We start from the raw sequence: 23,280 nt of genomic DNA on the forward strand, positions 1-23,280 counted from the left end.
TTTACTTTCTTAGGAACTTTTAGACCATGTCGTTCATTTATTTAAAAAAATTCAGTTGAGGCTCTGATCACCTTTATTTTATTTATTTATTGTAAGGTTGTTGCAGGAATTTGTTATTTCTTTATTTTTTTAATATTTCAAAATTTTAAAAAAAAGTTTATTTCAGAATATTATGGGGGTACAAATGCTTTGGTCACATAATTGCCTTTGCACCAATCGAGGCAAAATTACAAGTGTGCTCATCCCCCAGACAGTGTGCACAGCACCCATTAGGTGTGAATTTTCCCACCCCCTCCTCCGCCTCCCACCCGCCCAATCCCGAGTGAATATTACTTCCATGTGTGCACATAAGTGTTGATCGTGAGTACCAATCTAATGGTGAGTACATGTGGTGTTTGTTTTTCCATTCTGTGATACTTCACTTAGAAGAATTGGCTCCAGCTCCATCCAGGTTAATACAAGAGGTGTATTAGTTTCCCATTTTCTTTTTTTATGGCTGAGTAATACCCCATGGTATACATGTACCACATTTTATTAATCCACTCATGCATTGGTGGGCACTTGGGTCGTTTCTGCATCTTTGCAGTTGTTAATTGTGCTGTTGTAAACATTTGAGTGCAGGTGTCTTTTATAGAATGTCTTTTTTCCCTTTGGGTGTATACCTAGTTAGAGGGATTGCTGGCTCAAATGGCAGGTCTACTTTTAGCTCTTTGAGGTATATCCATACTACTTTCCGTAGAGGTTGTACTAGTTTGCAGTCCCACCAGCAGTGTATGAGGGTTCCTATCTCTCTGCATCCACACCAGCATGTGTTGTTTTGGGACTTTTTGATATAAGCCATTGTCACTAGAGATAAGTGATATCTCATTGTGGTTTTGTTTTGCATTTCACTGATGATTAGAGACATTGAACATTTTTTTATGTTTGTTGGCCATTAGTCTTCTTTTGAAAAGTTTCTGTTCATGTCCTTTGCCCACTTTTTAATAGTGTTGTTTGATTTTTTTCTTGCTGATTTGCCTGAGTTCTTTATAGATTGTAGTTATCAGCTCGTTGTCAGATGTATAACATGCGAATATTTTCTCCCATTCTGTAGGTTGTCTGTTTACTCTGTTGATTATTTCTAGTCCTCTCTCTTAGAAGATTGACCCGGAGGTGAATACTTGTTTGCCACTTTTGATGTTGTTTGCAAGAGCAGAGTTGTGCAGTCTGCTTCTAGTCTGCCATCTTGTCTACAATTTTAAATATAGTTACAAAATAGCACACAGCCATAAGTTTTGAAAAATCAGATAAATTATATACAAATAATCAATTAGCTATAATATTTTGCAATGAAACTGCCCGATTATATGACTAAAAACTAAATATAAAATGGTTTGAGGGAGGAGACTGGAAATGAGAAGGACACTGATTTTTATCTTGTGTATTAGTTGACTAATGCTTAATTAAAACTATTGATAATGGGTCAGTATAGGTTCAAGAGTTTTGTTTTTTAAGTGTCAAAGCAATCACAAGTAGAATGAGCATTTTTTGTGTTTTTATTGTAAATTTAAAAATTTAAGATATAAGCTGGGCATGGTGGCTCATGCCTATAGTCTCAGTGCTTTGGGAGGATAAGATGGAAGGATCACTTGAGGCCAAAAGTTCAAGACCAGACTGAGCAACATAGTAAGACCCTGCCTCTACAAAAAGTAAAAAAAAATAGCTGGGCATGGTGTTGGGCCCCTGTAGTCCCAGCTACTCCAGAGGCTGAGGCAGGAGGATCACTTGAGCTGAGGAGTTTAAGATTACAATGTGCTATTATTGGGCCATTGCACTCCAGCCTGGGCAATAGAGAAAGAGCTTGCCTCTACATAAATAAATAAAATTAAGATATAGTTACATACTGTAAAACTCACCTTTTTTAGTGCTCAGTTCTGTGAATTTTGACAAAACTCAGTCATGTAGCTATCACTCTAATCAAAATCACCCCGAAACTGTCCTTTATACCTCTTTATAGTCAACTCCCCTAGCCACAGCCCTCGGCCATCACTTATCTGTCTTCCTCCCCTAGAGTTTTGCCTTTTCTAGAATGTTCTATAAATGGAGCCATACAGTTATATGTATCCCTTTTGAATCTGGCTTCCTTAACTTCATGCAATTCATTTGCGGTTCATTCATGTTGTGTGTCTCTGTCCTCGTCCTTTTTATTCCCGAGTAGAATTCCAGCGTAGGGATGGACCACAGCTTGTTTATTCATTCTCTTGTTGAAGGACATTTGGGTTGTTTCCAACTTTCGATGAGTAGAAATAAAGCCTCTCTATACAGAGAATGACCTTATTGTATTACCAGAAGGGAAAAAAGGAAACCAGAGTCCACAGAGCAAGAGATGGAAAAAAAAAAAACAAAAAAAAAAAAACCACAACTAAACAAAAGATAAACAAGAAAGCACAGAAAACTGGAAAGCATAAAGGGAGATGGCAAACATGAGATTTTTTAATGAAATTGTTTAAATTTTCAAATATTTCAAATATTTATAAAAATGACAATATTGTTAAATGACAGAGAATCAATCGAGAGGGAGTGAAAATGGCTTTAAGATTAGGCAACTAACTTGACCCGTCCTACAGTTTCTTCCAAGGGCTAAAGAACTATCAAGACAGAGAAGGCTGGTGTGGTGGCTCACGCCTGTAATCCTAGCACTCTGGGAGGCCGAGGCCGGTGGATCGCTCAATGTCAGGAGTTCGAAACCAGCCTGAGCAAAAGCGAGACCCCGTCTCTACTAAAAATAGAAAGAAATGAGCCGGACAACTACAAATATATAGAAAAAAATTAGCCAAGCATGGTGGCGCATGCCTGTAGTCCCAGCTACTCAGGAGGCTGAGGCAGGAGGATCGCTTGAGCCCAGGAGCTTGAGGTTGCTGTGAGCTAGGCTGACGCCACGGCACTCTAGCCCGTGCAACAGAGTGAGACTCTGTCTCAGGAAAAATAAAAAAGACAGAGAAAACCTGGAATCAGCCCTGTTTGTCAGCGAGCCACACTGTATCTCCGTCTGGGCACATTTTGACATCCCTGCGGGGCACATTCTCTGCCAGTGATGTACAGACAGAGCCTGACCAAGAGGTGCAGCAGGAACCCTCTGCTAAGAGGGAAAGTATAATTTAGGTAAGCGGAGACTAATCTATGTAGGTCCTGTTCTGTGACCACTGGGCAGGCCGCCCTGTTAAGGAAACTCTGTGTCACAGAGACCACGGATCCTAGGACCTTGCTAGATATGAGCCTCTGGTTTTGGGGTGTCACTTGGCATGGAGCCCCAGGAAGGTACGTGGGCAGGTCACATCGCACAGCAGGGTGTATTGAGTAAGCCCTAAATCAGGTGGACTAGGCTGAGCGTTGTAATCTGTCAAAGGCTGGGATCATCAGGGCAGGCTTGTGGCTGAGTTAGCCTTTTGTAAATTGAATTTATGGACGGGATTTGGTCCAGTGGAGGAAAGTCGAGAGGGCCACTCGAGCAAGGAGATTGCAAAAAAAAAAAAGGACTCAGGAATAAGCTTTGAAAGTTCCTTAGTCACAGCGTCAGTGGAAAATAGGGGACCGTTGGAAGATGTTTGAGCTGGGGCATGTGATCTTATATGTAGTGTTCAACGAGTATAGACTGGCAGGAGAATGCAGAATACTGTCAGAATACCAAGAATAGCTGGTTCTTCTCGTGCTAAGTGTGTTAGAAGTGCTAATTAGTCTCCACAACAAGCCTGCGATGTATCTGATGTATTTGTGCTGGTTTGTCTTGTTTTATACCTGAAAAAAGAACAGAGGCAAGGCGACCTGGTCAGTGCCCAATCTGGGTTGTAAATGAGGAAGGAAAGATGGAAGTGGTAGGAATGGAGTTGGGGAGCAGTGAGTCCAACAGGGCTCTGTAGTCATCTAACTGAAATACACCCATCTTGAGTGGCTTGGGTTTCTTTTCTTCCCTCCTTACTTCTACTATCCCCTGATACTGTAAAAAAAAGTCCTGCAGGGCAGGGAGTGGATTAGGGAGGGATGTGAATAAGTGTGATACAATGTGTGCCCTTTCAGTGGTACAAGATCTGATCCTCCTCTGTTTGTGGTTACCAGAGAAGCAGCAGAAGTTGGAACTGTCACACTTTCCATTTGGAGCCAGTACAGTCACTGAAGGCCACTGCTTACCAACAAACTCATTATATTGAAATATAACATGCCTAGGTGGAAGATCAGGAAATATATTTCCCACTACTTTTAGAGTGCTTTTTATTTTTAAATTCCAGAAAACAAGCAAGTTTAAATTTCTGGTTGGAAAAATGTTTGTGTGTGTTTTTTTCCCCTAAGAACGGTTAGATCGTGTTATAAGTTAGGTTGTTACATTTTATGGACTAGGTTTCCTTTTTATGAGCATGCATGCCCCAGATATTTCATTGCTTTGGGGATAACTCAAGAGACATGTTGAAATTGTTAAACATTCCCACTCTATTTTTGGTATTTTCAAATGTATTTGAAAAGAAAGTGGAGTTCAGGTGAATTGTTAAAACTGTAATGGGATTATAATGAAATTCAACCTGTGAAATTTAGATTTTTCACTTCTTCTAAAAATTAAGTCATAGAAACACTGTGCTTACCTTTCTGAAGGCTAGAGGAAGGAATGAGATTGAGAAGACTTCTCTATATCTTTGCATTGAATTGATTGTAACTAATTGTATTTTTGAGAAGAAAATTTTATTTGGTTGCTAAAATTATATATATGAAGAAGATACATTATCAGAGAGTTGGTTAGCTCCTCATACTACATGGACCTGATGTTTGCTTTCTTCTTTGATTAGTTCACTCCTTCATTGCATAAATGGTAATTGATCATTTGTTTTTATTCTTCCATTGTTTTCACTGTTTACTTTAGAAGTATAATGTAATACAGGGTGGAATTTATTATAAAGATCACTTATGTGGCTCTTGAAAAAAATTGTTCCAGTTTATTCATCCCAGACTACCTCTGACTGGCTGTATGATCTTAAGCAAGCTACTTCATTTGGGTTGTAGTTTTCTTATACATGAGAAGAGCAATTGGATGTCTTCCAGTTCTTAAAGGTCTCTAAGATTAAAAAAATAATGTTTTGTGGCACTCACTAGTTTTTTTTTTTTTTTTTTTTTAATGGTACCAAAGAGCAACTGTGTTGGCAATGAATCTGAAGCCAGACACAGTGGTGCATGGTTGTAGTACCAGCTACTTGGGAAACAGAGGTGGAAGGATTGCTTGAGTCCAGGAAATTTGAGGCCAGCCTGGGCAACACAGTGAGACCCTGTCTCTAAAAAGAAAAAAAAAAAAAGAAGAATCTGAAGACCTAGTAGTTTTGAGTGTCAGCTCCACTGCTCGCTGACTTAGCAGCAATAACGTATAACCAGGGCTATGTGCCAGGCTTGGATTTAAGTGCTTACATTTATTATCCCTTAATTCTCACGAGAACCCTATGTGAGATGCTGTAATTATATCTACTTTACAGGTGAGGGAATTGAGGCACCAAAAGTTAAATTACCTTCAATAAGAGTCAGTAATTACAGAGCCAGGATTTGGACACACATAGTCTGAGCCAAAGCTGGAGTGATTAACAGTTATGTAATACTGCAGACCTCTTAGTCTCTCAGAGATAATATTTCCTTATCTGTAAGACGAGGCCCATGACACTAGCTCTTTCTTCTTCGCTGGTTTGGATTGAAGCTCATGTAGAGTGATGCAGAGGTTTCGAAGTGTCATCCCTGGGCCAGGAACATCAGTAATGTCTGGGAATCTGCTACAAATGCACATTATTGGACCCCATTCTGACCTATTCTGGCAGGTCAGAATCTAACCTGCTCTAGGGTCAGGAGCCAGCAATCTATGTTTTAACAAGCCCTCCATATGATTTCCCTGAACCACTTGAATAATTCACATGAAGATGTGTATTAACCTACAGTAAGTTATGTGAAGCAGACTTTTTTTGTCATTATAATCCTCCCCCGTAATACATACATGCCTGCATAGCTGTCTAACTGGCTTTTGTTGTTTTAATTAAATATGGAATGCATGAAGAATAATTACAGCATTTGTGAAGAGTATAAAGAAAAATGGTAATAAAAATATCCACGCAGCCACATCAAATGAATTGCACAAAAAGTTGAATTGCTGAGTACATTAGTCCCACACTCACGTTCTTCTCTAAATGTCTGATACCCCAGCCCCACCGTGGATGTAAAATATCCTCAAATGAGTGCATTTTATTTCCTTGATTTTTTTTCCCTGTAGTTTTATCATACACATCTTTAAAAAATTCAATTTGCTTAGTTTTACGAGGTTTTGAATTTTATTTAAAGGCATCAGCCTATACATATTTTTTCTGTGATTTTAAAATTTACTCGACATTTTTGTTAGTGTTAGGCATGCATTCATTTTCCCTGCAGTATAGTATTCTGTATTTGAATATACCATAGTTTATTTCTTCATTTTCCATTCAATGGATATTGGGTTGACTCCAGTTTTTGCTATTACAAACATGACTACTATGAATATTTGTGTATATGTTTCCCAGTATACTTGTGCAAGTGTTTTTCTCGGGCACTCATTCTCAGGCTATTTCATCTGCAATTCATAGAAATAAATGCACTTTTCATCATAAGCAAGCAATTTCATATTGCTCATTGTAGTACAGAGAAATATAATGGATTTTTACATATTGACCAAATAATGGGGCCTTGAAACTTCCCTTAAAAATCACTTATTAGTTGTAATAACGTTTTGTTGTAACTGCCTTAAGATTTTTCTATATAGATGATCAGGTTATTTCTCATCAACACAGTTTTGTTTTCCTTTCCAATTAGTAAGCCTTTTATTTCTTTTTCTTGACTTATTACGCTAGCTAGAACCACCATTACAAAGTGTAGTACACGTGACATGAGCAGACAACTTGGCCTGTTGCTGGTATCAAGGGAGCACATTTAATATTTAATAATTCAGTATCCTGTTAACCATAGGTGTGTCATGGATGCTTTTTTTAAATTATTATTTTTAGACATTTTGGTTACAATGTATATCTTTGCCTGTCTCTAAAAAGGATTAGAGGTAATCCCTTCCCCCCCCCACAATGCTTGCCACATCCCTAGAATGTGGGTCTCCCCCACCAAATCCCTGGTGAACGCTACCATTTTTTGAGCACCATAGTTTTAGTCAGTACCAGTTTGATGGCGAGTAGATATGTAGTCCATTTTCCTGATCTTGTGTCGCCTCGCTTTGTATTACAGGCTTAAGCATAATCCAGGATAGCATAAACGGTGCTAGCTCACTGTCGTTTCTTAGAATTGAGTAATATTCCATTGTGAGCATATATCACATTTTAGTTATATACTCATGAATTGACAGGAACTTGGGTGTTTCCAAGACTGTGCAATAGTGAACTGTGCTGCCATAAACATTCGGGTGCAGATGTCTTTATGATAGAGTGACCTTTGTTCTTTTGTAGACGCCCAACAATGCTGTTGCTGGGTCGAATGTTATTTCTATTTCTAGCTGTTGGAGTTGTCTCCAAATTCTTTTCCACAAGGGTTGCAGTAATTTGCAGTCCCACCAGCAGTGTAAGAGTGTTCCTGTCTCTCCACATTCTCGCTAGCATTTGTTGTTTTGGGATTTCTTGATACAAGCCATCCTCACTGGGGTTAGGTGGTATCTCCTTGTGGTTTTGATTTGCATTTCTTTAATGCTTAGAGATGTTGAACATTTTTTTATGTTTGCAGGCCATTATTTTGTCATCTTTGGAGAAGTTTCTGTTCATTTCCATTGCCCATTTCTTGATAGGGTTGTTTGATTTTTTTCTTGTTTATTCTTTTGAGTTCTAGATAGATTGTTATTAGATCTTTGTCAGAAGTGTAGAGAGCGAATACTTTCTCCCACTCTGTGGGTTGCCTATTTGCTCCAATGATAGTTTCCTTGGCAGTGCAGAAACTTTTTAATTTGAGATCCCATTTGTTTATTTTTGATGCGGCGGTGATTGCCTTGGGGGTCTTCCTCAAAAATTCTTTGCCTAGACCAATATCTGATAGGGTTTTCCCAACATCTTCTAGGATTCTTAAGGTTTCATGCCGTAGATTTAGGTCTGTTATCCATCTTGAGTGAATTTTTGTGAGAGGTGAGAGGTTGGGATCCTGATTGACTCTTGTGCATGTTGCTAACCAGTTTTCCCAGCACCATTTATTGAAGAGAGAATCTTTTCCCCATAGTATATTTTTGTCTGCTTTATCAAAGATTAGGTTACCGTATACAGATGGTTTCATCTCTGGTATCTCATAAGTATTCCAGATATTGATGCTCATGAATGCTTTTTATCAGGTTGAAGTTATTCCTAGTTAGCTAAAAACACAGTTTTTTATTATGAATGGATGTTCGATTTTACCAGATGCCTTTTCTGCATCTGTTGAGATGGTCACATGTCTTTTTCTTCTTTTTTTCATCTTAATATATTGGATTATGTTGATTTTTCAATGATCTTTGGATTATTTAGAGGTGTGTTGTTTACTTTCCAAATATTTTGGCATTTTCTAAGTATCTTTCTGTTACTGATTTTTATTTAATTCTGTTGTCATTGTAGAACATGCTCTGTGTGATTTGAATCTTTTAAAATTAATTGGGACTTGTTCTGTTTCCTGATTTATGTCATTTCTGGGTCTCGTTCTAATATTCTGCTAAGTACGAGTGATATTTTCCTTCCTCTTTGCATGCTTGGTGATCTTGAACCAGATGTCAGACCTTGTGAGTTTTTATCCTGTTGGGATTTTGAACCTTATTCTGGGATGTAGTTAAGTTATTGGGAAACTTTTTTATACTTTCAAGGTTTGGCATTTAAGCTCTGTTATGCAGCTTTTAGTCTAGGGCCAGTTTGGCACATGTCTTAGTCCATTCAGGCTGCTATAATAAAATACCATAGACTGGTGGCTTATACACAGCAGAAATTTATTTCTCACAATTCTGGCAGCTGGAAGTCTAAGGGTGCCAGGGTGGTCAGGCCCTGGTGAGAGCCCTCTCTCTTACGGGTTGCAGACTGGCAGCTTGTCACTGTGTCCTCTTGTGGTGCAGAGAGGGTAAGCAGGCTCTCTGGGGTCTCTTTTATAAGGGCACTAATTCCATTCATAAGGGCTCCACCCTCATGACCTAGTTAACCCGCAAAGGCCCCACCTCCTAATACCATCCCATTGAGCATTAGAGTTCAACATATAAATCTGGGTGGGGACACAAACTTTCAGTCATAGCCCTGCACTGCTGAGAACTCAACACCCACATATATCACAAGGTTTACCAGCCCCACGTGTGGGCACTGTGAACTGTTGTCAGCCCTGTGTGAGGGTTGGGAGCTGTTCCTCTCGCTCTTTTCCAGTGGATTTTTTCTTCCTATATATGGGCTGACGAGTCCTCAGCCGAAGACTCGAGCGGAACCTTCTGTACTTCTATGGCTCTCTCTCTCTCTGTGCCACCCTCTTCTTCTTCTCTGCCCTGCACGTTCTAGCCACGGTGCCCTCCATGAACTCTCAGCTCTCTTTCCTCATCTCAGGGTGACTAATGACTCCCGGCACTGTAGCCCGGACATTCCGGCCAGGTGGTCAGCAGAGGCAGGTGTAGACTGTCCTCATGAGTTTCTCTTCTCTGGGGCATCAGGCCCCACATTGCCTGTTTTCACCCTCTGAAAACCAGAGCCATATATTTTGCCTAATTTTTAGTTACTTCAAGCAGGATAGTTCATCTGGGCCACTAGGGCCATGAGTGAAATTAAAGTATGTATTTTTTTACAAAGAAAAATGTTCCAGATGTTTATGGATATTTCCAATTCAAATGGATCATCTCAGGGTTAGTTAACTTTTTCAGCTTTGTTACTTGTCTTTAATACTGAAAAAATCTTAGTTCCAAAGTCGTTACCATTTATTGCTTATTTTTTTATGTATCTTCTCATTTTATTCTTACAACAGTCGTAAGAGGTAGGTACAATACCAATTTACTGTATGATGAGGAATTTAAAGCCTGAAAGATTAAATCACTTGCCTGGAAGTCTGGAATGGTAGTTTTATTTGGTCAAGCTATTGAAAGTATCTTCAATTGATATGATATGATGATGATTGAATGATAGGATTACTTTGTTTCACCTTGGTCTGTCACTTTTCACCTTCATGCACACACATACACACATGCTTACACACACACACACACACACACACACACACTAAGCTTCTATGTCCTTATTTATTAATTTATTTTTTGCAGCTCAGTGCCCTTGCTGGCCTTGTCCATGGCTTTAAACACCATCTACACTGTCATCATTTCTACATTTATTTAAATGTTCAAAACCTTTGTCTGTAGTCAACACACACACACACACACACACACAAACACACACGCTGTCTCAATATCTCTATGTTGATGTACAACAGGCCAAAACCAAACTCTACATTTCTCTCCTACATCAGCTCTCCCTAGATCTTTCCCCCTTTTCCATGACTGCAACTTTCTTTGTGCCGCAAGCAGGAGTGAGGCTCCCTGCAAATACCATCTGACCCTCAGTCACCACACCCCACAGTCAGGCCACCCTCAGCTTTCCAGAACTTCCTATGACACAGGACATTCAGCCCTGTACTCTCAGGGATCCACACAGAGCAAGGACTGCTGGGTGTTAGGCCCCTCTCTCACTCCCTGACCCACAGACCCAAGCTTCCTACTTCCTTGGCCCCTACAAGCAACAGAAGTCTCTGGAAATTCCCAGACGCACCTCAGTGTTCTAAACCACAGGCTGTTGCCCCCACCCATGGCAGAGGAGACCTCCTTCCCAAGTAGACCTGGCCTGTTATCCCATTGAATGAAATGTTCCTTTTGCAACAGAGATGGGCCGTGTCCTCATTTATGAAACAGGAGATTTGACCAAATGATGTCTCAGATCCTTTGGTTTCTGGATTTTCCCACAGCTGTCTGGCTCTTGTCATGCCACCTTCCCGCCTGGCCGTGTGCGTATGCATTCTGTTTTCCCAGTGCGGTTTCGGTGGTGTGGGTGATACCATATCTGAGGTTGAGATTCATGGTAAGCCCCTCCTGAGTGGGATCCAAGGGGTTCGGGGAGTCGGCCAGAGCCTGTCCTCAGGCGGGCCGAGGGCTGACAGCTCTGCTGAGAAATTCGCCGACGTCAGAAGCAGCTTCTGTTGCAGCCACGTTTTTCAGGATGAGGATTTCCAATTCTCGGGTTTTGCAGCCTGGTCGGGGATCATTCCTTATCTCAGTGAAACGTGTTTAGTCTCAGATTCACGTACGCATGGAGGAAACAGTCTGCGACATTTCGAACTCTAATATAAAAATACTTTTTCTAGGTTTCACCGTAATCTCTGGCATTTATCTTAGATTCTCTGTTCCTCAGTTATGAGTTCTGTTCATAACTTAGATGCAGGAAACGTGACAGAATCTTAGATGTGGCCATCTTAATCTTAGATCTGTTCAGTTTTTACTTAATAGAGGCATCTATGTAGAAGAAAGGGCAGCAAAAAAAATGGTTAATGTACTGAAATATCCCCCAACTCAGGTGCTGCTGCTTGGAGGGGCCGTGTACTTCGCTGCCTGCAATAAAATTGCTCTGCTCTCTTCAAGGTCACCTGTATTTCATTGTCCAGCCACCCGTGACCTTGGAAGGACCGTTGAAGCTAACTTGTTCTGCGACTTCTGCATTCCTTCCTCATTCGCAGTTTCCATTGACTGACTTTCAAGGGCTTATTGATGAGGGGGGAGAGTGTCCATCTTCGAGGGTACAGGTGCCACCATGCCTGACATGGGGAGTGGGACAGGATAAGAGAGGGGAAGGTGACTGCCCTTTAATGCCTGCGACTACATACATATTCTCCTTTTTGGGCATCATAAGACCGTATGGAGAATATGCAGTTGCCTCCACTTTTTAGATGGGGAAGCTGTGGGGTGGGGGGACAAGAAACAACCCCCTGTATTAGTAGAACACTGACTTTCTGTTCCGTAATTTTGAATTGCCTTGTTTTTGCTTTCCTCTTTTTTTAAACATTTTGCGTAAATTTAATTTCCTATTCATGTAAATGAGATGGCTTATAAGTCATCGTTTGTTACTAGTGAGTCAATCAATAAACTATAGTTGAGTTTATATCTGAGAAATATTTCAAGATATTTATCTGTTTCATGCACAAATATATATAATCCTTAAGATATAAATTTCTAAATAATAACCAGTAAATAGGTCATGAAATCTTCTCTGCTCCTAAACGGTCTGGAAAGTGAAGCTAAGAATCCTGTAAGGGCTTGCTCTTGCTGAGGGACTATTGGCGAGAAGTCCTAACCCGATAGCCCCAGGGCCTAGATAGGTCTGAGCAGAAAGGCGGCATGATGGTCATCTCATTGCAGAAAAACTGGTTTGGAATCTACTTGTAATTATCAGTCTAAAAGAACAGATTTTTGCTTCTAGGTATCACACCTACTGTTGAATAGGACTCTCTAGTCCCTGTCGTATATAATGTAATTAAAGAGGAAAAGAGAATGAAAATCTGCTTGGCTTTCTGTGGTATCACTGACTTAAAGCAGTGGTCCCCAACCTTTTTGGCACCAGGGACCAGTTTCTTGGAAGACAATTTTTCCGCCAGAGGATGGTTTAGGGATGATTCAAGTGCATCACATTGATTGTGCAGTCGAACCTCTCTGCTAATGGTAATCTGTATTTGCAGCCGCTCCCCAGCGCTAGCATCACCGCCCCAGGTCCACCTCAGATCATCAGGCATGAGAGTCTCATAAGGAGCCACAGCCTAGATCCCTGACATGCGCAGTTTACAGTAGGGTTAGTGCTCCCATGAGAATCTGATGCTGCTGCTGATCTGATAGCAGGCAGGGCTTATGTGGGGATGTGAGTGATGGGGAACAGCTGTGAGTACAGGCGAAGCTTCACGCGCTTGTCCACCCTTCCCCTCATCCTGTGCAGCCCAGTTCTTAACAGGCTGCAGACTGGACTGGTCCTCGGGCTAGGGGTTGGAGACCACAGTGTTAAAGCCAAGATGCAGATCAAAGACGAGTGATGCCTCTTTGGTTTTTATAGAATTAATGTGCAGGTCAAGATCATAATTTAAAAGAATAAATTTAATCATCTTTTAAATACACTGAATAGTATACAACTCATATTGGGATCACATTCCATGTTTATTAGATCTCTCTTATAGATTGTATTAGAAGACTCATAAAAATGTAACGTTTTGGTTATTCTTCAGGGGATTGTAAGTTGAGGATTCACGGAAGAATCTCATTCATTAGAAATATTCATTGCTCGCAGCCCACAGACTTCCATCATCAAAACTGATCCCCCGTTTGCAGCCTGTAAGTCTGTTCTGCTGGTTTCTTATTGCGTAATCCCAGGACTTCAACTGTCTTCTCTCACTTAAGCCTGGTTTAAAAGAAAGAGCCAAAAATCAAGGATTCGGTAAAACGCAAACTATTATGTCTTGTCTACTTGGCTCTGCAAAATTATACTTTCCTGTTATAAACAGTAAGCTACTTAGGGAAGAATTCCAGCAATCTGTCTTTCCCCTCGTTGCACGTAGTATGTGCAGCAGCTCCCTGTACTTGTTTAATTTTTCCAGTCAAAACAAGAGATTGTGGTGGTGCCTGCTCGTTCAAAAATGGTACAACGTGTTTCTTTTGCCTCTTATTGTCACCCCATGCACAGAAGACGTTAGAGCCAGAGGGGCCTTTAGAGCCAACCCCATTTTACAGATGAGAAACTAAGGCCCAGATTCAGCAACTCATTCAAGGTCATGCAACATGTAAATGGTAACAGTGAGTCTTGGATTTTGTTTTGCTTAACTCTAAGGTCTTCCTTGGTTTCCCTTTTCTCTAGCTTTCTCTGTAACAGTTATTCACCTTTTAGGGAGAAAATATGGGCCACTGAGTACATTAGTTGTATTCCTGTTCTCGAAATTCCACCACACTAGCAGGCAACATGATCACCAGTCACTGGTTTATGATAAAGCTTGTTTTTGCAAGTAGGAGTCTCCTTTAATGAGAGAAATCCTGGCATTTATCTTTGTTTCTAGTATATTCCAGGGCATACCTTCACCATCACCAACCAAATGGTGAATGGACCATCTTTAGTAACAGCTTTGCTGCTTACAAGCTGTGTTGATCTGAATCTCAGCTTCCTGGTTAAATGACATGGCACCTGCATCCACATCATATAGTTACTAAGATGTATTGTATATAAAGTGAAACTATGAAATAGAATGGGAACATGAGGTATATTAAAGTAAGGGATATAACAGGCAGGCCACTAAGTGAAGAGTTGGGAATGAACAGATGATGGCTGTAGGTGATTGGAAATCTTGTTTGTACTTCTGCCCAGACGTGAAACAGATTGTACGAACGTCCTCTAAGTGGTGACTTGTCACTCTGGCGAAAGGCATTGTTGAAGGGATGTGCTTCCTACATGAATCTCTTGTAAGCTTAGGTTGGAAAGGCAGATTCTGTCTTGTGATACACAAAGTGGCTGGAGAAGAAATTTTAGGATCCCTTTCTTGAGTGATGGGAAACCGTAGCTGCCTCTCCACAAGAAAGCAGAAGTGTGTTTGAGTTTGGGGAAGAAGTGGTGAATAACTGAACATTTTGGTGTTTTTTGTAGAGGGGATAAAAATATTATTTTTAAAAAAATAGTTCTAGGCCGGATGCGGTGGCTCACGCCTGTAATCCTAGCTCTCTGGGAGGCCGAGGCGGGAGGATTGCTCAAGGTCGGGAGTTCAAAACCAGCAAGAGCAAGACCCCATCTCTACTATAAATAGAAAGAAATTAATTGGCCAACTAATATATATAGAAAAAATTAACCGGGCATGGTGGTGCATGCCTGTAGTCCCAGCCACTTGGGAGGCTGAGGCAGAAGGATTGCTTGAGCCCAGGAGTTTGAGGTTGCTGTGAGCTAGGCTGACGCCACGGCACTCACTCTAGCCTGGGCAACAAAGCAAGACTCTGTCTCAAAAAAAAAAAAGTTCTTTTCTAAAGTCATTATCACATCTTTAGTACCTTCTTTGGGTTGAAGCTCACACCTTGTAATGAGAAAGACACAAAAATCATGTGTAATCTGGTCTCCGTTCATGGGGAGGTTTCCTTCTCTTAATAGTTGTTGGCAGACAATTACACAAGATTATCTGTGATTAAAGACACAAACTGTGCTAACAGGAAAAATTATGGGATGTCAGAGAAGAAAAATCCGTGCATGTAGTATGGAGCCAGTAGTCATTTGATGAATTGAGTTGTGGATGTGAGATTTGGATTGTTATAAAGACAAAAACAGGCTGTCGTTCTAGGCAGGGACAAACCACGGATTGAGGCCAGAATTTAGGGGAGAATATACGAGTCATGACTGGAGAAGGGGTTGGAACTTGGCAGATGGTGGAGACAAAGATGGGTAATTAAGGCTGGGACAACTTTTGGAGCACTTTGAGTCAGGCTGAGGGGTCTAGATTTGAAGGAAACATACTGGTCTTTGGTGCATGTTTGCGTGCATGTGTGTGTGTTTCCGATAGTCCTTGGTAGGTGTTTGTGCTTGGAGATACCAGTGCTAGGTGCTGCCTTTGACAGCTTCTGCTTGCTTTCCCTATGACTAAGAACCAGGAAGAGATGAAGCTTGGCCATTACAGAACGCTGTGTGACACAGTGACCTCATACTTCCTGTTTCTATCCGAGAGTGGGGCTGGTGGAAGGAACCGTTTCAGAAGAAGGCTGAGAATGGGAGACTAGCGGGCATCAAGGATGTAAAGTTTGCATTTCTGCAGAAAACCAGCCACACTCTTAGCAGGCAGAACATTCGAGAACCAGCAGATGAGGGAGTTGAACTTCCGTGGAATGGCAGCTGTGGCCCAGTGACCCATGAGCAGGTCTAGGAATTGGGAACTAACTCTTCCTTCTGAGTCTTCTACATTTCCACCACTTCAGGAGCCAGTCCTTGTTTGGAATTCATAGTCTAGACCAAAAGCTCAACAGGGAAATAAATTCCAACATAATTTGTCCCGGCTTTTGTGCCGGGACTACAGAAGGACACCATGTGGATGACTTCTTCCATAAAGGAGAGGCCACTTGAAAAGAGGTGGGGGGACACGTGTGTTCATTCCCATTCACAAATGAATTGGGACGTAAGCCACGCTGCAGGTGTCAAATGCACTCAGGGAAGAGCATGGAGCACCCATCGTTGGCAATGACAGGGACACTTTTCTTTCCTAATTATGAGTAGGATTTTGTTTCTGTGATTGTGGGCTGTGCAGAGGGCTCGAGCATGAGCACATCCTCAGGTGCTCGTCAGACTTGCAGAGACGGGAGCAGTGTGGGCTCTGTGGGCCAGCACATAAATGGCCAGAGCTCAACCTCTAAGGTGGTTCTTTTTCCTTGGAAGGATGCAGATCACTCGTCAGTACAGTGAGGGCAAGACACAAATCTTACAAAAAAATCCTCAAACCATAGCTTCCTTGAAGTTCCCATAAAATCCATATGGTTTAAGTATATACATTTTTAGTAAATGTACAGAGTTGTGTAAGTATCACCACAATCCAGTTTAGGATGTTTCCGTCTCCCCAAAAAGCTCCCTAGTGTCCCATATGCCCAATCAGCATTCCCACCGCAGCCCCCGGCAGCCGTGATCTGCTGTACCGTCTCCCACAGATTTGCATATTCTCAATGTTTCAAATACATGAAATCGTAAAATATGTGGTCTCTTGCATCTGGCTTCTGTCATTTAGTGTAATGTTTTTGAGGTTCGTCACCGTCGTAGCACATGTGTATATTCCGTTCCTTTTTGTTGCTGAGTAGTATTCCATTGTGTGGATAATGCCATATTATTCTATCCTTTTTGTTTCCGTTTTCTGGCTGTTGTGACTACTGCTGCTGTCCTGGTTTACTGTGGGTGCTGTAACAAAGACCATAAACTTGATGGCTTAAAACATTCATATCTCGTAGTTCTGGAGACTGGAATTCGGAAATGAAGGCGTGGACAGGGCCGTATTCGCTCTGGAGGTTGTCGGGGGGGATTCCATTCCTTGCTTCGTCCAGGTCTTGGTTGCTGGCAGTTGACTTGAAGTTTCATCATTCCAATGCCTGTCTCCATCTTCTCATTGCTCTCGCTCCCGCGTGTCTGTCACAATTCCCTCCGTCTCCCTCGTAGGTATATTTGTGGTGACACTTAAGGCCCACCCTGATAGTTGAGGAGAGGCTATCCCTCTCAAGATCCTTAACTTAATCAGCTCTTTTGTCCTACAAGATAACATGCACGGGGTCCAGGGAGTTGATGTGGGTATCTTTGGGAGAGCCATTTTTCAGCTGTGAACATTCACATAAATTTTTTATATAGACTTATATATGATTTCATTTCTCTTTGTAGATACCTGGGAAAGGAATTGCTGGGTTGTATGGCAAATTGATGTTTAACTTTTTGAGAAATTGCCGAACTGTTTTAAGAAGGGGCTGTATCGTTTTACATTCCTACCAGCAACGTGTGAAGATTCTGGTTTCTCCGTATTCTTGCCAATTAGCTGCCTTTTTAAAAAATACCATAGCGATTCTAGTGGGTGTGAAGTGGTGTCTCATTGTGGTTTTACTTTGCATCTCCCCAATGACTAATAGTGTTGAATATCTTTTCATGTGCTTTTTAGCCATGCATAGATAATTTTTGGTAAAATATCTGTTCCAAGCTCTTGACTGTCTTAAAGTTGGGTTGTCTTCCTCTTTTTGAGTTAAGAGCTAGTCTCCTGGTTTCCACACCCTGGCCCAGCCATTGTCAGTCTTAAGGACAGTGGTGGCTGAGGTCACTGTGATTGGGAAGTGAAGGCTGCTGGTTCCCAGGGTGCCTTGGGCCGGGACAGGTGCCATTCTTGCATTGCGCCATCCCTGCATTGCGCGCCGTGCCAGTCTGTCACCGGAGGGTAGATGGGACTCACAAGTGGCCTTTTGGCCACCAGATACTGTGTCCGGGAAGCCAAGAGATGGCTCCCCTATGCCCTAGAGATCATTAGCCCAGCAGTATTGTAGGCTGGCTGTTGTCCAGTTAACAGGGGCGCTGACCAATAGACCCCATAGTGTGTTCTCATTGTAGCCTGCTTTCTTCTTTCCTAGAGCTTATTACAATTTTAATTACATAGTTACTTCTGTGATTGTATATTTAATACCTTTCTCCCTTGCACTAGACCGTTAAGTTCCCTGGGGACGGGCTGTGTCTATGTGATTTGTCACTCTGTCACTGGTCTCTAACACAGTGTATGATCCATGGTAGGCAGACAATCAATATTTGTTGGATAGAGGAAATATGGGGGTCTCTTCTCTGCTTTACAGTGGGGAATTCACACGAAATTATCAAATCGTTCACGAACCCCTGAATGTGCCATTTAGTGACATAGATTCTAATTTCCCCCTTTTATCTCTCCTTTCCAGCGATCTATAACTACAATGCTTCTCAAGATGTGGAGCTCTCCTTGCAGATTGGCGACACGGTCCACATCCTGGAGATGTATGAGGGTAAGTCCTGCCGGCCTTCTACCAGCCCGGGGCGAGGGCAAAAACAGCGGAAGTTACTTATTAATAAAGCACTTAGAGTAAACATCAACATGCTTTACTTCCTGAAGCTGCGATAGTAAAAATCCAGGAAGTACTTGGGTGACACAACTTTGTACTGAGGGTGATTTCAAAACAGCCCTCTGCATGCATGAGGACAGACGTGTGCAGACGGGGAGTCAGGACATGTGGACGTGGAAGGACAGTGTCGTCATGCTGCACCCACCGGGCGCAGAAGGATCAGCTACAGAGCTGGCTCGTGGGGACATGCTTGGGACGTGGGGTTTGCAGTGGCCCAGAGGAAGCGTTGCAGATTGAGGGTCTCTTTCTACTCAGCACTTAATGTTGCCAGGTTGGGGGAAGAAATGAGGGAGAGAGACTTCCTGGAGTTGCTGTGATACTTTCAGAGAATTAGGTCAAGACTGCAGCCAGTCCAGAAAGCCTACTTGTCTGCTCCAACTAGGTCGGACGAGGGTGGCGGTTCAGTTAACCTGGTCGTGGGCTATAGGGCGGTGCTTAGGACCACCTGCATGTCTGCACCCACCCTGGGTCTCTAGCTGCAACTCGGGTTCTCTAAATCCTATGAGGAGGCTTCCTCCACGTAGCCACATTTCTAGTCCAAACCCCGCAGAGCACAATAAAGCACATTCAGGCTGCTGAAGTTGGGGAATCAAAGCCAAGAACAATCTTTAGGGGCCCAGTTGCTCTCTCTGAAGGATGGCGTGGGGATGAGGTGGAAGCCAGGCAGAATCAACAGGGACTGTGCATTTGCAGGGTCTGGCCCCCTCTCCCATGTAAATATGATTGATGGTGGAATGCAAGGTGGTCCTCCAGGGTCCCACGTGCGTTCCTAGGATGGGACAGGATGATGCAGGATGAGGAAGGGGAGATGGGAAGGCAGGAGGAAAGGAAGCCAGGTTTGGCCACAGAAAAGCCAAGTCATCTGCCCGTCTGCGTGGGAGACTCTGTTGTTATCGTTGCTTCTCTTTAGTGTTTGGCAGAGGGTTGGGGTTTCGTATTATCCTTTTCCCTTCCACACCACTCGGTGCAACCGTATAGGTCCCAGGGGCAGGTGGGAGACAGAGGCGGCTTTTTGAGTTAAGAGCTAGTGTGTACTCTTCCCTGTCCATTCTCTCTCTGCTGCTTTCACCCTCATTGTCTCAGGCCCAGCCAAGCATTGATTCTAAGTCACCAGGACTTATCTTTCGGGGACTCCTTTACTCATGAAAATCACAGTCCCCTCCAGCCTCATGAGGGCACACCTCTTTGTCAAGGGGGCAGATTAATCCACTCTGTCTAGCCTCTGTGGGCATACATTTTCCTGTTGTGCAAGTGAAAAGCATATGTTCAGTTTTTCTAACTTTTCCATATGGGCTTGGAAGGAATGCATATTTAAGGGCCATTCGGTGCAAAGTTCTATATATGTTAATTACATTCAAATTTCTGAGTCACTTTTCAAATTTGTTGTGTGCTAACTTTTTTCCTGCTTTTCTATTACTGATAGAACTATGCTAAATCTTCCACCGTGATTCTAATTTGTCTGTGTCTCTTTACAGTAATGTCAGTTGTTTGCTTTTATGCATTCTGAGACCTGTTGAGAGGTGCCTGGCAGTTTAGAATTGTTACGTTAAACGGGTCCAGCTTTTCATTTCTGTTTATTAAACCTTTTATCTGGAGTACTGCATTATGCCTTACTCTGTTTTGTCTAAAATGACAGCCACCTCATTGGTAGTCTCGGGCTCCAGATTTTATCCTCCTGGCCCTACAAGGCTGTCGGAAATGTTGCTTCACTTCTCAGCCACTTGGATCTTTCCTTAAATGAGCAGATGCCCCAAGAGGGAAGCAGCCCCAGCTGCTCGGCTGGTCTTTTTAGGTTTTGGTCTCTTTCAGGTCTTGACTTGATAATTCTTCACTTCCGTGTTAACTCTTGTGTGCATGTGTGCGTGCGTGCGAGTGTGTGTGTGTGTGTGTGTGTGTGTGTCTGTGTGTGTGTGTGTGGTTTTGCCAAGCTTTTCTAATTATCCTGCAGAGTGTGGGAGGGAAGAATGGAGAGTTGCTCTGAAGCAAAGTAAGTGATGTTTTTAAAATACATCGTTGAAATTCTTTCTTCATTTTTATGTGACCCCAGTATATTTTCCTGAAATGATTCATTGAAGAACTTTATCCTGTGAGGGTTCATACTGATAGTAATTTTAAGTGTGTTCACTATTTATATTTACACTTTACCAAGTGGTCTCCTGGTTGGCCAATGAACATCCCTAAAGGCAGCACTCCTGGGGACCAAGCTAAAGTAGTCACTGAGCTGAGTTAAATATAAATGTAAACACAGGCACACAAACCCATCCATTTCAAATACCATGAACTTGAGTCTCCAAACTCCAAAAGCCACATGACATGCTTCTAGTATATTGCAGTTGGCACAGTGGTGGCTTGTGGGAGGTGCTGGCCCAGTGGACAATTATACAGAAACAGTTAACTACTTCAGTGTTGCATCTTCATTATGATGGTCCACATGCTGTAGGTCACAAGAAGCCAATTTTCTTCCTAACTGCTACCATAAAGTATTTGCTGTGTCAACCATAGAACTCTTTCCTCTCAAAGAAGGACATCAGTGCCTGTTCCTTAAAAGTGGACACGTGTCCAGGTGTGAATGGCGGGGGGGATTTAGAACAGGAGTCTACATCATGAGCTTACTGAGTGGCATATCAGCTTGACAGATGGATTATTATACGAGATTATATTTTTTCAATACTGTTTCTTTTATGGGATTAGTTTTTTAAACAATGCCTGATGAATAAAATGAGAGGCTGGGCACAGTGGCTCACGCCTGTAATCTAGCACTCTGGGAGGCCAAGGCGGGTGGGTCGCTCAAGGTCAGGAGTTCGAAACCAGCCTGAGCAAGAGCAAGACCCCGTCTCTACAAAAAATAGAAAGAAATTAATTGGCCAACTAAAAATACATAGAAAAAATTAGCCGGGCATGGTGGCGCATGCCTGTGTAGTCCCAGCTACTCGGGAGGCCGAGGCAGAAGGATCACTTGAGCCCAGGAGTTGGAGGTTGCTGTGAGCTAGGCTGATGCCACGGCACTCTAGCTCGGGCAATAGAGTGAGACTGTCTCAAAAAATAAATAAATAAATAGACAGTGCCTGCCTTGCCAGATGCCCAGCGATACGTTCTTGTATCTGCTAAGTACCTGGAGTTCTTGGCTGGAGTCTCAAATTCCTTTATTATTTTGGGCAGTTCAGGACTAGGAGAGGGCAGGAGGGTTTTGCAAACATGAAACATGATGGAGATGCTGAGTAATCGCTTGTGTTCTAGCCCTCCTTTGAAAAAATAAACAGAACGGAAACACCCACAGGACGGGATGGAATGTAAGGGTGATGCCGGTGCCACGCCATGGCCCTAGGGGCCGTGTGTCTGTCAGCTTCCTTCGTCTGCACGCTCTTCCCCACCCTGCCCCCGAGATACAGGCTCCCCAGGTCTGCCTGTGCTTTTCCGGTGTGGACATGTGTCTACTCAGACATGAAAAATTCCTTTTTTCTCCACGACCCAAGGCAGAATACCTTTTTCTGTTTCCTGCCCAGGGCTTGAATAATTTCCGAGAGTGACGGCTCCTTGGAGGCAAACCTGCTCCTCCTCCAGCCACAGGGCCTGTGCCTGCCTAGCTCCTGGCATACAGCAGGTGCTCAGCACAAATCCATTAAGTGAATAAGAGAAAATAGGAGAGCAAGGCAAGCCTAGTGTAAAGAGAGGGTACCAGAGGCCAGTTTTAATATGCACCTTAATCGAGAAATCCACTCCCTTATTATAACATGAAAAGGAATAGAAATGGATTATGACTTTAGCTGCACATGTTTTGAAAATCATCTTCATAAAGCAGGCCTTTGTGAGTGGGTATAGTGGACGTTGTTATGACAGGTTAAGTTACATGGCAATGCATTTTGTGTCTCTGTGGCTGACAGAACTTTCTAACAGAGGTATGAAAAAGGAGAGAGTGCTTTTGAAGATTTTTTTCCAGTGGAGGCTTAACAATCATCTTTCTGAGGTTCAGCAATAAGAACCCAGCATTGGACCCTATACTACAGTAAGATCCCTAACTTTTTGAGAACGTCTGATTTGGGAAGATGGGTTGTCACATTCTGCTAATCCTGCGTGATAATTCATCAACCTGGTAGCTTTGAAATCTCTTTCTGGTTCCTCCTTCCTACTCACTTCTTTCTCTGCTAAGTCAACCAATGTGCCCAAAGGTCACCAGCCAAACGAGAGACAAAACAATCAAAATTGATTTTAAAAATCAATTCTTAATAATGTGTAAAAAGTTGACCGAGTATAAACTCCACTAGAGCCTTCGAGGTATTTGTAACTTTTGTTCGCTGTTGTTACCCCACTAATCAAGATAATTCAAAGTTTGTTGTAATTCAGAATCTGTATGGTCACTGTGATCTAGTTATAGAAAAAAACTTGCCTTTCCAAAACGTAAGTGGCAGTGAGCCCAACAGCTTGGATTTTATGACAAGCACTGCGTGCAAACATTTGGCATTAGCCCTGGAAGCAAATTAGGCCATGTGGCATTTTGTTGAGTGTGCTTGGTCACTTCCCACATCTGTTTGACCTTTACCTTAACTGCAGCTTGTAAGCTACTGCTGTTGGGGACATATGGTCCTGAGCTGTTTTATTTTCCAAGAGAGATGTGTGGCAGTAGGAGTGTGTTTACCAGAAAA

At 42.4% G+C, this 23,280-nt stretch overlaps 1 protein-coding gene across 1 annotated transcript in view; it reads left to right on the top strand.

Annotated features, from left to right (window-relative positions):
• Window positions 1–23,280, top strand: part of DOCK5 (dedicator of cytokinesis 5) — a 172,832-nt gene that overhangs the window by 34,140 nt on the left and 115,412 nt on the right. Inside the window, exon 2 of the mRNA XM_012782140.3 lies at window positions 18,440–18,523. Within this exon, the coding sequence (XP_012637594.3) occupies window positions 18,440–18,523 (84 nt within the window). The remainder of the gene's footprint in view (window positions 1–18,439; window positions 18,524–23,280) is intronic.

The sequence above is a fragment of the Microcebus murinus genome, chromosome 24, assembly GCF_040939455.1.
Source record: "Microcebus murinus isolate Inina chromosome 24, M.murinus_Inina_mat1.0, whole genome shotgun sequence".
NCBI classification, from domain to species: Eukaryota; Metazoa; Chordata; class Mammalia; order Primates; family Cheirogaleidae; genus Microcebus; species Microcebus murinus.